This window comes from Gallinula chloropus (assembly GCF_964237585.1).
Source record: "Gallinula chloropus genome assembly, chromosome: 3".
Taxonomy (NCBI): domain Eukaryota; kingdom Metazoa; phylum Chordata; class Aves; order Gruiformes; family Rallidae; genus Gallinula; species Gallinula chloropus.
In genome coordinates this window covers 43076234-43092580 of record NC_140087.1, presented here as the reverse complement: position 1 = coordinate 43092580, position 16347 = coordinate 43076234, and the positions used below count along the sequence as shown (strand labels likewise).

The following is a 16347-nucleotide window of genomic DNA, read 5'->3' as shown; positions in this document are numbered from 1 at the left end:
ACAGACAATGCCGTAAGAAGTCATATATTTTAGTCCAAGCTGGTTTGTAAAATTGAAACCAAAAGAATGGAATCCCTGAATCTCCTGATAGAGGGGAAAACTAACTTTCCAGATTTATTTCTACAGTAATACACATGCACGTGGTGTACCTGTTGTGCATCATATGTTTCTCTGCATACATAGTAGTATTCCTTTTGTCTGTATAGTCTTCCTTACACAGTTTCCAGGGACTGGACAATCTTTTCCTGCAATTGCTTTCTTGGGTCGAAGAGTATCATCAAATGAGCATTCAAACTTGATAACTGAATTCTAAAAACCCAATACACTTCAGAGCAATGAATTGTTTCATCTACTAGGTTATGTAGAGAACTCAATATCAGCCTCATGTTGTAGTTTTCTCTTGTGGCTCTGAATAGAAACTTGACTTTTAGCATTACAGAAAACCTTTATCCACTGTATGGCCTGACTAATTAGCTACATTTTAAGACCCGTGGATAATTGCTGAGTGAGTTCACGCTGGGTTCACAAGTCAGACAGAATGTTCTTGCTAATGTGCCTCAAGGAGAAAGGCAGTGTTTTCCAGCTTCTGTTTATGACTCTTCAATGTAGGAAGCTACAGGGGAGCTGTTGGTTCTGTTTTAAACTAGACTGTGAAAGATAAAATGACAGATACAAATGAAGTAAGTTTAAGACAAATGTATCACATTTACATTGGGCAGACTGTTCCTGAACCTGCAGGGTTTAAGGTTTGTAACAGTGATGTGCTCCTCCAGTGATAAGAATGCTTGCATTGTAAGTGGTCAGCATATATTAACTGTTAATGGAACATAGTCAGTAGTTAAAACTGAAATACTCACTGCTCTTGTTTTGTTTTGTGATTTTTGTGTACAGAAGTGGAAAAGACCAAATGTCAGCATGAACGAGAAGTAGCTCTTGGAAGTGGAGGCCCTTTCTACTCAAGGGAGATTAAAGTTGGTCACTTTATTCCCCAATGTGATGACCATGGAAATTACCTACCCACTCAGTGCCATGCTAGCAGTGGATATTGTTGGTGTGTGGACAGGGATGGAAATGAGATCGATGGCACCAGGAGCAGGCTAGGAGTTCAGCCACCATGTAAGTGCCTGAAGCATGCATTTCCTGTGGGTGTCTCTCCACCTAAGTGTGCTGTCTCCCAGATGTAGGGCTTATGCATGCCCCAGAGATACAACACTGACTTGGAGCAATGCAGATCTTTGCTGTCCCAGCAGCGATATGCCTTGTGCTCTGCAGACCTTTATTAACTTCAGCATACACTTTCCCTTCAGCCAGGACATCTGGAAAACTGTGGTGAGCCACTGAATAAGATGGTTTTCTAACTTCTTCCCTGCCTTGAGACTGAGAGAGGCCTCTGTAGTTTGTGCCCTCTGAGTGCTGTGGCAAGTCTCCACGTGTGGTAACTGACTTGCCTCAGGAAATGCAGGATGTTCCTTCCTACATCTTCCTCACTTCAGCTGCAAAATAAGATCAGCTTTTCCAAACATTTAAAGGAAAGAGCAATTAGAGCTGAACATGAAAAGACCTTTTATGTCAACTGCTCCTTCTCTGTCGGCCAAGAGGAAAAAAATCAGAAGCTTTCTGCATTTAATTATAGTCATTAGTATCTGCTTATACTGCTTTTTCCTTCTAAGAAGTCTGACTGTAATTGTGTCTCTGCAAATAACAAGGAGCCTTGTTACGCTGTACAAACTAATTTTTTCCCCATCTGTTTCCTTTTCTATTAACAAGGTCTGAGCACAGCTGCTCCTCCTGTCGTTATTGGGCCCTCTGTTCGACCAGATACGGTACCTCTGCCACCAGGAACCCACTTGCTTTTTGCCCAAAGTGGTAAAATTGAACATGTTCCACTGGATGGAAGCAATATGAAGAAAAATGGTGCAAAAGCACTCTTGCATATTCCAGTAAGTAACCTCCTATGTGTGTTTTAGAAGACTTGTGACAAAAATAAGAGTGTTGGTCTATGTAATTTGAGTTCCTAAGAAAATTTTTATTCTTGATGAAAATTGTAGTATTCCATCACCTTGTCACTGAAAATTTCTGACCTATCTGATCAAAAAGCCTAATAGTTTTAAAAAACAGCTCATAAGACAGAAGTTTAATGTTTGTGATCTTGTACACCTCCAAAAGCTCATCATACCTCACACTTCCATTGGCTTTCTGACTCTGGTATAGAAGTCTAGGAGACCTACAAAAGCAGTATGTGGAGAGGCCCTTTTTTCCCCCTCTTATTCAGTCAATTTTTTTTCCTTAAGTCTTAATCTCTTCCTGTTTTCAGTCAATCCTCTGCACTTCTTGGCTACAGATATATTGAGATTTTTTTTTTTGATGCTTCTTTTTTGCTTCTCTCCCCATGTGCAGGCCCAGTGGGTGGTAAATCTTTTTCCCACACTTCTTGCTACTGTCCTGAGAACCCTTTTTCCTTGAAAAGGTGATACATGCCAATTCTTCTCACTTCCAGTTTCATCACTCTCATCTGCATGCCCAAAGCCTGGAATTTCTGTTTTCTTCCAGTGTCACTGTATTTATAATAGATAGCAAACCAGGTAGCATGCTGGCCTCTTTTTTACATTACTGTGAATGGTTAGTAGACCAAATAAATACTGACTAAAACATATATTACAAAATGTGCCGTGATGTGAGGGCAAAATAAAGCTTTCAGTCTATTGTTGCTAAAAATAATATAAGAACTAAATAAAATACTGTTTGCAAAACGGGGTAGTTAGGCCGATACAGAGACGTGATTCCGAATCCTTGTCAGTCTCATTATTTCTTTGATCGAACTTAATTAACCAGAAATATCATCAGGAAGGAGCTTCCAAGAGACCAGATGCAAGTCTTTATCAATTTTTTTGATTAAAATTAAACTCTCAGTATCTGCTAATAGTGTTGTCTCCGCTTGGGCAGTCTCAGTGTTGTGTATTTGCAGAGTAACAGTATTTAGCTGCACAGAGGTGTTCAGATTGTTTTGTAAGCTACAGCATTAGTGCACACTGAATAAGCACATCTGGTTTGATACATGGGTGTTGGACGATCTTTCTAAGATGTTACAAGTTACAAAAGCAGCAAAGGTGATAGACCTGGGGGTCCATATGAAATTACTGTTTTATCCTGAAGGGCTCTTTTATTTGCCTGGAGGAAAGAGTTTGATCTCTAAACTCAAATTCTAGTCCTGTCTTCTGCTGCCTGGAAAATTGTCTATGTGTGTTACTTACTCTTGAGCATATTCTTTCCAGATGAATGATTTATGGAATATTTAAGCTCACTTTTTATTTTAGAAACTTACTTTGCTAGAACTGTTTTTGAGTCAAATGATGCTATATAGGTAGCACTGCTGAAATGCAGTCATTATGCATGGGTTGATGAATATAAACAACACCAGTCAGATTTGATAGAAGTTAATGTTTTTCCTCAAAGGGAAAGAATGTGAGAATAAAGCAGATAAGGAACAGCACAGCAAAACAACACGAACTTCCTTTAAAATTGATGTGCAAGTGACGTTTTAGAAGTGAGACCAGTTGTTCAGTACTAATATTTACAATGCTTCTTTGGAATAAGATAATTGGCTGCTTTGCCTATCCTCAGCATCTCCCACTTTTCCTCAAGATTATTTTTTTTTCAGGCTTGAGACTTAGACCCATAAACTACTGTTGCTGGCTAATAGTTGTTGTTTAGCACAAGCTGATGTGATTTGCTTGTTGACCAACAGGACAAAGTTGTTATTGGAGTTGCTTATGATTGCACAGACAAGATGGTTTATTGGACAGACATCAGTGGCCCTTCAATCAGCAGAGCTAGCCTTCATGGTGGGGAGCCAACAACCATCATCAAAACAGGTAACAGCACAAAATTCTTCCTCTTACTACTCCATAGAAATCATATTAAAGACTTGAATTTAGTAGTATGTTCTTCTCAGGTGTTGCCTGAACTGTATGTAGCATTACAAGTTGGTGTTATTTGATTAAAGAATAACAGAAAATTCTGAATAACATAAAATGATAAAAGACGTGTTCCATATACAGAAGCCCTTCACTCCCTTTCCACCGCTGAGATAGGCAAGGATTCGGTTCTCTTTAAATAAACAGCATGTCAGTGAAATATTTCTGTCTTTACTTAGAGTTGCAGGATACTGTATGTGTCTCGTGAACATCACTGGGGACATTTTAAATGAAGGCTAAGGGGTCTAAAAGATTGAACCAAGCTGCCATGGAGGTTTATAAGCATATCTCAAGGCACTAATGGCTGCAGTTTTCAGCATTTCAGTTCATCACACAGAAGTTTAGAGGGTTTCTGTACCCAATTATAGTCCAGGTCTGTGCTTATATCCTTGCTTTGTTTAACAAAGAAAAAAAAAACCCCACTAACAAAAAAACCTGCAAAAACCAATCACTCTTTTGGATGCTTTGACACTTGTGGGGAGGAATCTTGAGGTTGGCTTTACTGCTGTCCAACTGTGGTGGCAACCTTAGGGCTGCCACTATAATGGCAGAACTAGTTCTCTCAGGGCAATCCCCATGTCGTGACATCCCAGGTTTTTAAAGTGCACTCAAGACCTCACTTTACTGTGTTGAGGATTCCTGCACTATGCAGTGGCCAGCCTGGCAGCCTTTGTGTTCCATCACTCTTATAGCCGTGTCTTGTCAACCAAACTGATCAGAAAGGGTGGTCCAGCATCCTTCCTGAGAACACCTCATGTCTCTGGCCGTGAGGAGCAGAACACATAAGTATGCTAAGCTCAAACTACTGTAGCATTACAAGTTGGTGTCATTTGGATAAACATTGTTGTGCAATGCAATTGTGATCTGAAAAGGGGATAATGGGTTGTCAGTTTGCTGTTGAATGGGTATTGGCCACCATGGCAACTCAAGCTAAGGAGTTGCATTTATGTATTCACATGAAATATCATCTGTGTGTGTTTTCTCTGATTTTTGTTCTGGAAGAAAAGGAAGATAATACACTGGCTAGCTGAGATTTGGTTATATGTAGTCCTTCTCTCTCCAGTTCTCTGCCTCTCCGCTGTCAGCTCTGCTGAGGAAGGACTGGTGAGGTAGGAAGGTTGAAGAGAACCCCTATTCTCTGTTCTTGGGCTTGGGGACCAAACAGCTGGGAGGTGGTTAGAAACAGCTTCAGCTGTGACTTTCCATGTCTCACACTAAAGTTGTAAAATAAAAGTAAGGAAAGCCACCATGTTCAGTTCTCAGCCTTGGAGTTCCTCAAGGATTTGAGAATTGGACTAGACAGTATTGTGGGGTTAGTGCTGTTACAGTTTGTCCTGTTCTCATACCCTTTCCTCCAAGCCTCTGCTGCTTCCTGCAGTCCATGTTACACTTATCCCTCTAATGAAAGTGAAGCCCATGTGCCTTAAATATTAAAACCTTTTTTAAATGGAAAGGGTTAAGGGGAAGGACCAGTTTGCAGAACAAAGTAATTGTGGGGACATTGAAAAAAAAAAAAAAAACCAACGCAAAAACATAACAAAAGAAGTAGGTGGATGCACTTTTTGAATACTCATGTCCTCAGGATTGTAGAACACCAGTGAGGTCAGGATACTGGAGTAGTTCTTGCTTTGGATCAAAAACTTAGGAAATTATTGTAGCAAAAAACCCAACCAGTTTTAAATTCTCTGTTATGTTTGGTTTGGTTTCCTTTGGATGTGTTAAGTATCTCTACCTGGGGTTTGTGCTTCAGAATAGCCAGTTCGCTGGGACTCCATTCAGGGTCTTAAGGGCAGCGGAGATATGGGAGCTGCTTTGATCCTACTGTTGTTCTGAGAAGGGAAAAGGGAGAGCTTGAAACCACACCTAACCACTACAGCAGCTATGAAGCTTGATGTTTCTGTGAAACTTGATGGCTATTTGCCAGATTTGTTCTTCATCCCAACATATATTTAATGTAAAAGGGACTCTAGACTGTGGTGCAAGCATGTGCCTATACAACTCAAGTCCTATGGGAAAAGGGTTTCCAATCTTAACTATTAAAGATTTTTTTTCAGATTATGCACTTCAAAAAGTGAGGGGAAATTACTATTGCTAAAAATTTTGTGTGGATATGAATTGGCCTTCACTATTAGAGCATGTCTGCATACATTAGAAATCACACAGCCTTTAAAATACTTTAGAAGTAGTTAAAAACTGTCACAAATATATTTTATTATTTTAAGTAATTCAAGATGCTTCAATGCCACATGGAAACCTCATAGGTTTTGACTGCTACTAAAAACATTATATATATAATAAAGACATCTCATGATTTCTGTTGTTTTGTTTGCCTAGGAAGTGAATGCCTTAACATACTTTTTTTTTTGTATGTTAAATGGCTCTTCAATGAGGAGTCAGAACAAAATAAGGTTGAATATTCAGTATTTGAATGGATACCTTCTATGCTGGCCAAAAATGAAGCTTTAAAATTTCAGGACGGAGGAAAATGCCTCCCTCTCAGAAGGCTCATGAGAATTCTTTGTTTTGTTTTGATTTTTACTTTTTCCTCCTTTGAGCTGCAGCTGCTTTCTTCAGTTCACATGTCTTTTTGTGGAATGCACGGGGTTTTGGTTGGTTGGCTTTTTTTTTTTTTGTCAAAGCTCTTGTGATCCAGATCAGATTGCTTTGCAGAAACATGTTTTACTGTGGCAACCCCATCCAGTTCTCATCTATCCCTGCAGCTGTATAGCCTGTGGAGGCTTTCTGAGCTCTGCAGCTGTGGAGGCAGATCAGGAAGAAGAGCCTTCCTTTTTATTGGAGATGCTTAAGTCCCATCAGCCATATGTGTCTGTACAAGCCTGTCCCTGGGGACAGACCCTGTGACTCTATGACAGTATAGCAGGAACACATTTGTGCCTCTGGGAAGATTGGTGATACATGAAGCCTACACACTCCCTTAGCAGTCCCTGGGGGGATAGTTTATTCTGGCTTATTGTCAACCAGACAGGAAAGACATTTATTTACTTGAGACTTTTTAAGATCTCCTGCTATGTAGCTGAAGCAAGGAAACTGGTTAGAGAACACAGGCTCTGAAGAATCAGTGGCAGCAGATCTTTTGTCTGCTACCTTCTTCTCTTTCCTAAAAGAGGCTGGGAGGTCCTCCACTGCCATTTGGTTGGTGATCTCCTGGTCTCAGACTGAGAACTGTTGCCACCATCACCTCAAACTAAAGCCACTCTCAGCAGCACCTGCCACTAGCAAGAGAAGACACAGGAACACCTGAGGGTCTGAAGTATTTGTGAGGTGGTGTCTTAGAGATAACAGGTTAGCTCCACAGAGGCAGTTGGAGAAATATAAGTGATAACGTGAAGTTAGTGTAACAAAGTATACCCAGGTCTCCTTGGGTGGAGAGGAGTTAGATGGTTAAGGCTTACTTGCTTGGAGCCTCCCTGTGTATGAGCTGTGACTCAGCAGCAGTGAGATACATTGTATTTGTTCTTTTCTGCCTCTTCAGAAGTGAACAAGTCTAGGTTAAGTGTGGCGAGTGTAATCCACCCGGGTGAGGGAGCAGAGGCTGTTCAGCCCATTGTGCAACTGTTCTTCATCGCAAAGTCACAGTAACGAATTTTAGACAGCTCTGTCCAGTGTGTTCAGGGCCAAATGCCTCTTCTCCAGGTCACATATTGTTTGTTTAAAGGCTGTCAGTAAATAAACTTGGGAATTAATAGAAAGGTTAAAGGGCCATGTTCTGTCTGTCTTGGACATTCACATGATGTATGGATCTCCATTTGAAAGGTGGTTTGTGTTTTTTCAGCAGCTGGCTAGTATGAAGGGTCACTTCACCTCTCTTTGGGAGTGACCACACATAATTCTTTCCAAATCTTTCTGGAACTGAAATTGGGCTAAAGTTGATTTGTACCCACCTTTGGCTTCATGACACCCCACACAGCCTGCCTGCTCTTTTACAGTGGATGTGTGAACCTTGAAAAGTATAGAGCAGTTTTCACGGTGGGTGAAGTAAACCTTGGAGAGCTATATACTTATTCTGCATCCTTCCTCTGAGTTAGAAATTACTAATGCTAAAGCAGTAAGGTCATTATCTGCTATTTCCTGTTGCTTTTGGAACAACTAACTCTCCAAGAAAAATTGTGCACATACAGTACTAAAACGTGTTCCAAAAAAGGATTGCTCTGCAAAAACAAAGAACCGGATCTAAATTCACTTCGCTCCTGTCATTATCTCTAGTGCTTTGGAGCCTCCTTATCTTTAAATGTTGCATTGGCTAAGCTTAGCATAAATCTAGTTTTCAGAGGGGTGCCACATATGCCAGTACCAAAGAAGGGGAAATATTAAGGATTAAACATTCCATTCTAGATTGCAGCCTTCTAAGGAGGTGGTGTGGTTTAACCTTAGCTGACAGCTAAGCTTCACACAGCCACTTGCTCGCTCCTCCCCCTGGCAGGATGAGGGTGAGAATTGGAAGAATGAAAGTAAGAAAACTTGTGGGTTCAGACAAGGACAGTTTAATAGGTAACACAGAAGTCACACATGCAAGCAAAGCAAGACAAGGAATTCATCCCTCACTCCCATGGGTAGGCAGGAGTTCAGCCATCCCTAGGAAAACAGGGCTCCATCACGTGTAAGGATTACTTGGGAAGGCAAAAGTCAAACGTCAAACACATGTCCTTCTCTCCCTAACCCCTTTATATGCTGAGCATGATGTCATATGGTATGGGATATCCCTTTGGTCAACTGGGGTCAGCTGTCCCAGCTGTGTCCCATCCCAACTCTGTGTGCATCCCCAGCCTAGTCACGGGTGGGGTGGGATGAGAGGCAGCAAAGGCCTTGGCTCTTTGTAAGCAGTGCTCAGCAGTAAGGAAAATATCCCTGTGTTATCAACACTGTTTTCCACACAAATCCAAACACAGCCCCCCTTCAGCTACTCTGAAGAAAATTAACTCTATCTCAGCTGAAACCAGGACAGGAGGGAAGTATAAGATTCTGATCACCTCTGCTGTTTATTTCTCTGCTATCAATGCTTTTTCTGTGACTGCTCCCCAAGGTAGGCTTATGCCCATGATAAGTTGGTTCCTCATGGAATTTGTCATTCTATGTATTTATGAAAGTTCTGCATATTTAAACCTCAGAAGGCAAAATGTGCTCTCCTCTTCCAACTGACATGAACCAGCTTTTGTTGGACCTCAGCCAGAAAACTGAAGAAAACTTATCTCAGTTAAGAGTTATGCTTATGAGGCTGACGTTGTGTGTTGAGAGTATATGTAATGCCTAGGCATGTTTTTTTTTCTGTTCTTCTGCAGACTTGGGAAGCCCTGAAGGCATAGCTGTAGATCACCTAGGTCGCAACATCTTCTGGACTGACTCTCAACTGGATCGCATAGAGGTGGCCAGGCTGGATGGGCGCCAGCGCCGCATCCTTTTTGACACTGGCCTGGTGAACCCCAGGGCAATTGTTGCAGATCCAATGAGAGGGTATGGATAGGTTGTGAAGAGATATATGCAAAGCATGATCGATTTTATTTATTTATTTAAACATGAGCATATACTCATTGTCTAGACACAGCTTAAACCAGACTAAAATAGGACTGCCTTGTGCTAAAACAACTAGCAAACAGGTATTGGACAATCTACTCATGCCCTGTGTCTAAGTGGTACACTGGAAAGAAAACTTCTAAAGCTTCTAAAATAGATATTTTGTTGAGGTATTTGTCAAATATTTTTGTACCATGCTTTCACTACATTGTTTGCAGGATGACAAGCTTTGCCCTTACCTAATTTTTTTTTCAGTGTTACTGGTCTAAAATACTAGAATAAATAATCTTATATTTTCATTTCCATCATGACAGCCCTTATTCCTGTGCAATGCACCTTCTTTGGAAACTCCTGTGGTGTCTCTTCTGTTGTTATTTTCAATTCTGTCATTCATTTGCCTGAGAAGGTCCTATTAGGCTTCTATTTGAAAATGCAGATAACTATGTACTTTAAAAAACAAGCCTGTAAGCTGCAGTCAGATAACTAGCCAAGCAGAGTGTCAGTAGGAAAGTGTGAATGTTTTCAAGTTATGGTTCCAGCCTGTAAAAATGGAACTTTATAGATTCATTGAGCTTTTTTTCTCTCTGAATATTGGAAGAAATACAGGGAAAATTAAAGCTACTGCAGAGTCTGTGGTGGTACTGCACATCTGTTCATTAATGTCTGAACTTGCCAGCTATCATCCTGGTGCAACTTTTTGTAGTGTGGCCACTGCTGAGAAGAGACATTTTGGTCAAACAGCTTAGAAGCACAGAAACAAAGGCACTTTATTTTCAGTCTTGAATTGTTGGGAAGCTCTACAAAATGATTGCTTAATTGATATCATAGGCATTTGGCATGCTCTTAGGTGAGAATTCATTGCTCAGGGAGAGTGTTTTGGAAAGTGCATCCTCATTCCAGATGTTTGCAAACAAGGTTTGTAGTAAGAAAAGAATGCATAAAAAAATAGAATGTGGGAAAGGAAAGCATGAAAGGAATGTGAGAAAAGAATGCTTGAAAATTTGACTGACACAAGATTCAATGAATGAATAATGGGATTGATTTGTCTCCTTTAACTTAAAATATACTTTTACATATTAGTCACATAATAGTGAGGTGAAATCATCTGTGGATGTATAAGTGACAGCATAATACAGAAAAATAAATGCATGTGGTGGTGTGAGAGAAGTGGAGGGGGGGCCACAAGTGGAGTCAGTCCAAGAAGACACCTCTTCTGTGCAGAACCCTGCTGATGGAGTAGGACTCTGGGTTCAGATCAAGCACACTGACTTCTGTCTCCTTGTGTATTAAGGAGTAAACAACAAAGGTGCCTGCAGTGAGGGGCCATCTAAATTCTCAGCCACAGCAAGTACATCCAATAAAAAAAACACCACTAGCAAATGTAAAGTATTAGTGAATTAATGGCCTTCTCTGGGGTTCTCCCCCAGCCGTAAACTGCTCTGATTCCATTGTGTGTTGTTTGCTTGCTGCACTGAAAAGAAAAATGTAGGTTTTACTGAATCCCACAAATGTATGCCAAACGCTCCTGCTGTGAAACATGAGCTGACATGATGGGCATTGAGGAGAAGAGCTGTTGACATACACTTTTAGTGGTCCTCAGAACTGTTGAAACAGAGGTGGTCTTGCCTGGCATCTTGCACATAAACTAAACAATGTAGAGAAAGCGTTTCTTCTCATGTGTGTGTACTTTGTGGGGGTTTGTTTGTTTGTTGGTTGTTTTTTTAATGGAAGTACAACATTTAGTACATATTTACTATACTTTTATTACTTCTGTATCAAAATGCAATGTTGTCCTTGCTATTTATTTAAATGATTTGGGGTTGTGCATGTTACTTCTGTGTCCTTAGCATTTTCCTTAATTACAAAATCTTTTGAGATCAGTCACTGTCTTAATTCTTGCCTTTTTCTTCCTTTTAAGAAACTTGTACTGGACTGACTGGAACAGAGAAGCTCCTAAAATTGAAACCTCATACATGGATGGCACAAACAGAAGAATTCTTGTTAAAGATGATCTTGGGTTACCGAATGGGCTGACATTTGATCCTTATTCCTCAATGCTGTGTTGGGTAGATGCAGGTAAAGAGGTGATAAAATCTTTCTTCCTAATAGTAGCAGAATAAGTATGTCCAGCCCTGAAATTATGCACAGACAATTCAGGTTTATAGCTCTTTAGGCTGTGTCTTAGACTTCATGACTTTCTTTCTGGTTGTAATAAATCTCTCAACTTATTCAGTGTTATTACCACTGTAACATTCACATGAGACTGTGTGGAAGCTGAAAGGTTTCAGTTCTGATCACAAAACTTTCAAGGAATGCAACAGGGTTATATCTGTGTGTCTTTGTATGTGGCTGTCTCTTTAGGTAGTGCTTAGGCCTTTGTAGAAAAAACTACAAGTTTCAGACCAAGAAAAAAACACTGATTCATGTAATCTGGCCCTACACAATATCATCCTGGCATTGTTCTTCTAAGGCCTGTAACCTTAGGCAAAGTCAGGCAAGTGTTGAAAAAGTAATTAACACTAAGTTCAAAGATGAAGAGATGAAGCTTCTGCCACCAACCTGTTGTTGGTTTTGTGCTGGTGTCTTACCATTAAAAAAACCCCTGCTTTTAATTCTTATTTGATTTTTTTTTTTATCTTGCTGTCGTTCATACGGTAGACTCTGCCAGCCACCTCCTCCTGTAGAGATGCTTTTACACTTCAAGTCACCTTTCAAGTTTTTGATAAACTAAAAGGATCAAACTCTCTTTCACTGTAAGACACTTTCTCTAACGTTCCAATATATTTCCTTGTGCTATTTTTCTTTTCCTTTTCTTTATTCCTATCTTGTTTTCAGATTTGTCTCTTTTTCTTTTTCCCCAATTTTGAAACCCACTACTTAAGAGAGATGTACAGATGTTTACATTCGTGAGTAGTGTTCCCAATGTGTGTAGCGACTTTACAGCTCTACCTTTTTACACCCTATTTGCATCTACAAGTTATATGTTCTTCCTGTATTCTTGCCTTCATGGCCCAACCCAAAAAGCATTTAGGGAACATGCTGACCAACTGAACTCTGCAAAAATGGCTTCCAGAGAAGGTGGAACTGATCAGCAGTTGAAGTAATTCTCTGAAATAAAGGAGACCTTCTGTCAGCTTCCACACCAGCCTGAGGATGCTGGTATCTGTAGTAGGAACCACAGCTTGTGAGAGATTACCACAGCTGCACTGGACATTTGTGTTCCTGTAAGTTAGGTGGTGTGCTGATTAGCACTGGCATCAAGGTACTTTTCCATCCAATCTTTGGCACACACAGAGATGTGGTGTGGGGACAGCTTTGGCTAAGTAGCATGCTGAAAGGCTTCCAGGGAGTTTTACTCTGTTCGTGCTTATGCTTGTCCTTCATCCCTCATGACTTCTCTTGCTGTGGTTCAAAGGCTTAATTGTTTCACTACACCCAGGTACCAAGAGGCTGGAATGCATGAACCCTAATCAGCTTGGTCGACGAAAGGTTGTTGAAGGAATTCAGTATCCTTTTAGTGTTACAAGCTATGGGAAGAACTTATACTACACAGACTGGAGAAGGTATGTTAGCTACTGAAGAAATTATGGAGTGCTTTAATCTATTCTCCCTGGTAGAAACTGAATTATACTGCATTTCTCATGTCTGACCTCTCACACATTCCTGGTGGTTTGGGGTTTTTTTGCTTTCCTGGCAATAGCTGATGCAGGGTGGAGTGGATCTGATCTGTACAGCTGACCTATTGAAGTTGCTAGTTTACTGAGTTTTCATTTTCAGCATTGTGATTTGTCCTCTAAGAAAATGCTTTTAGCACTGAGCATTTTTGAGAAAGGAGTGGGAGTATATGGCTGTACTTGCTGTGTTGTGAGGGCAGAAATTAATCACTTGTGGCTTTCCATGCCTTTTATTATCTGAATGTTCAACCAGAAACAGGAAAAAAAAAATTACTGTCTTGAGGACACTTGATTGTTGCAAATGATCTAAAACATTAACATATGATCAAGACTGTAGAGTTTACTATATTTTCCAGAAAAAAATCCAGTCCATCCATTTTTTAAAATTTGTTTTCCCATAACATAAATGGCTGTGTGGACTTTGTTTGCAAACTCTGACACAAATGACTCCATGCATTGCACCAGGAAAAGCTGTTAATGTCTGTAAGGATTTCCAAGCTAGACCCTATTAGCTGGTCAACGCTACTTTAGAATAGGCTTGTACAAGTGACAAGCAGTGTGTTACAGGCCTGTTCCTTGAATGCCCTCTTATTTTTGGGAAGAAAAGGTTGCTTATGACTACCTGTGTTCCTTTCGGATATCAGACTCGAGCTGAAATACAACGTTGTCCATAGTCATTATGCTTAACAGCTACATCACAGGCAATGGCAGAGGGGCAGAATACAGAGAGTGTCTCAACACTGCTAACAGATGTGTTCCTGTAGAGGGACATGGGTCCTGTGTTGGATGTACCTACAAAATTAGTAAGGAGGCTCCCTGGTGAATTTCTTAGCTGCCTAGAGTAAAGAAGTTGTCTAAAAAAGATGAGGTCTTGGAGGCTTTTGCTTCTGTCATTGCTTCCTAATTGTAAAAAAGAAGCAACTGCGGATTTTTTTTTTCTTTTTTGTTTATTTGGGTTTTTTTCACCTGTACTTCTACCTTCCTCTCACTTCTGTGTATCCTCTTTTGTGCATGGCAGGGATGCTGTTGTAGCAGTGGATCGCACAATTGCAATGGAAAAGGATAACTTCCAGCCTCACAAGCGCTCCCGTCTCTATGGAATCACTACAGCCTTTGCTCAGTGCCCAGGAGGTAATCCAGATGATTCTGAAGCTTTTACAGCTGTGCAACACCTCTGTGTATAAACAAATGTAGTAGCAGCTCCCATTGACAGGCTGCCAACTGATACAGGTAGTTAGTGAAGAACAGGTTAGTGCTTAGATTTCTGCTTACTAAGAAATTAAAAGCTACCAAATCTTTTTTTTTTGTTTTTTAATCAAAGCAGTTGTTGTGGTTTCCATATGAAGCCAGAATAGGGAGGGAAGAAAGGACATGCTCTGTCATTTTTGTGAAAGAACAAGTGTGTGATCAAAATTAAGATCTGACACAGCAAAAGCTGCTATGTTGTCATAATCTAAATTGAATGCTGTATTGATGGCTAGGGCCTTATTTACTTAAGAAATAACTCCAGAAATATCATGGTCTTCCAGATGTCCTTAATGAGATCCAGTGTTTTTAAAAAGGGAATGTTCAGAAAACAGCAGGTGGTAGAGTGGCTGGTCTGGTCTTTCTGCTCCATTGAGTGTTAAGGTCTTCAGATATGTTATTGAAAAGCCCCTTGTGAAGCTTAGAAGAGAGGAAGTTGATACCCTTGGAATAACAATTTCTTCTTTGGGAAGCAATGTCACTGAGCTATGTTGTTCTTAGCAAATTGCAGTTTTTGGAAGAAGAGTTCACTTTTTTTACTATAACAAAATGGCTGGAATTATAAGACTTGTGCTGTTTTTACTTTAGGCCCATAAACTCCTTAAGAAAATTTCCTTTCAAATTATTCAATCTATATAGTAAAAACAAGAGTGTAATTTAATTGAAGGCTTGGTTCACAGCTCAAAAACACATATAAATGTCATAATTACAGAATCAGTTACATTGTTATTAGTCTTCAATTAACAGCTCCAGTTTGGTAGGCAGTATAAAATCAGAACAACATTGTGTGCTCTAAGTAAATGCTTGTGTTTTCTAATACTCAGAAGCTTGGCATAATTTCTTTGTCATCTTATGTCTGTTTCAAGTAGCTTGTCTTTTTCTGGGACAGATGCCTTTCCCCTCAGATCTACTACTTCTGGCACTGTTGTCTTCTTCATTTTAGGCTCCAACATCAATGCACTCCTCCTCACCCACCTAATTTTTTTGTTTGTGTAGGTCATTCCTCTATGTTTTTGGAATGGGTGATGCAGGGGTGACGTTCTGTAGCATTTTGTGCTTAGTCCCCACATGTTGCACTCTCTGTGTTATTTCCTCACTCGTTGTCTCTTCATTCTAATGTCTGTGACCGCTTGGCCAATTTATGACAGGCATTTCAGAAACAGCCCAGGTTGTTTTTGTGTTGCCTCTCCTGCAACAATACCTTGCTCTTTGTTTGAGGTGAATATCAGAAGCTGACAGAAGGGATAGGATGACTCCTCTACCCAAAGCACGGCTTTGTGTCACTCTTAATCTCATTATGGCTCATTTCTCTAATGTAGTAATGAAATCTGCGCTACTTTTATGTGTATGTGGTTTGGATTTTATTGTGGGTTTGCTTTTTGGGTGTTTTATCATGTTGCTTCTCCATTCTTTTCCAGGACACAACTACTGTACAGTGAATAACGGTGGCTGTACTCACCTCTGCCTGGCTACCCCAGGAGGTCGTTCCTGCCGCTGCCCTGACAACACAGTTGGAGTGGATTGTATAGAAAGAAACTGAGTGTTGAAATAATCTTTAGGGCAGGAGACACCTGGAAATGTGCTGCAAACAATTCACTCCTATCAGTACAATCAGGCCCTAAAGATAAGTGCTCCAAGCTGCTTGACAGCAAGCCACATGTGCATATGCAGACATACACACACACACACAGAAGCAGTTAGGCAAGACAGAGCTGCCCAGATTGGGTCCAACCACATCTTATTCCTTCAAGTGTTATCTCCTTGCCTTTAAAAGTAAATGTGGAGGCCTTAGTTGCACCTGTGCTGGGCTAGGAAAAAGTGTCTCTTGGCAAAATTAAAATAACAAATCCTGAACAAAGAGGATGGCATAGCTCAGATCCTGAGACTGTGTTGTGCCTTGGAGTGTGCAGCAGTTATCTATGTAG

At 40.4% G+C, this 16347-nt stretch overlaps 1 protein-coding gene across 1 annotated transcript in view; it reads left to right on the top strand.

Annotated features, from left to right (window-relative positions):
• The window catches only part of NID1 (nidogen 1), a gene marked incomplete at its 5' end in the record, with an annotated part of 46505 nt that extends 30410 nt beyond the window's left edge, over window positions 1-16095 (top strand). The window contains 8 exons of the mRNA XM_084260990.1: window positions 892-1116; window positions 1768-1940; window positions 3746-3872; window positions 9272-9443; window positions 11422-11579; window positions 12943-13066; window positions 14196-14308; window positions 15841-16095. Of these exons, the coding sequence (XP_084117116.1) occupies window positions 892-1116; window positions 1768-1940; window positions 3746-3872; window positions 9272-9443; window positions 11422-11579; window positions 12943-13066; window positions 14196-14308; window positions 15841-15962 (1214 nt within the window). The 3' untranslated portion in view covers window positions 15963-16095. The remainder of the gene's footprint in view (window positions 1-891; window positions 1117-1767; window positions 1941-3745; window positions 3873-9271; window positions 9444-11421; window positions 11580-12942; window positions 13067-14195; window positions 14309-15840) is intronic.
• Between the last annotated feature and the right edge of the window lie 252 nt (window positions 16096-16347).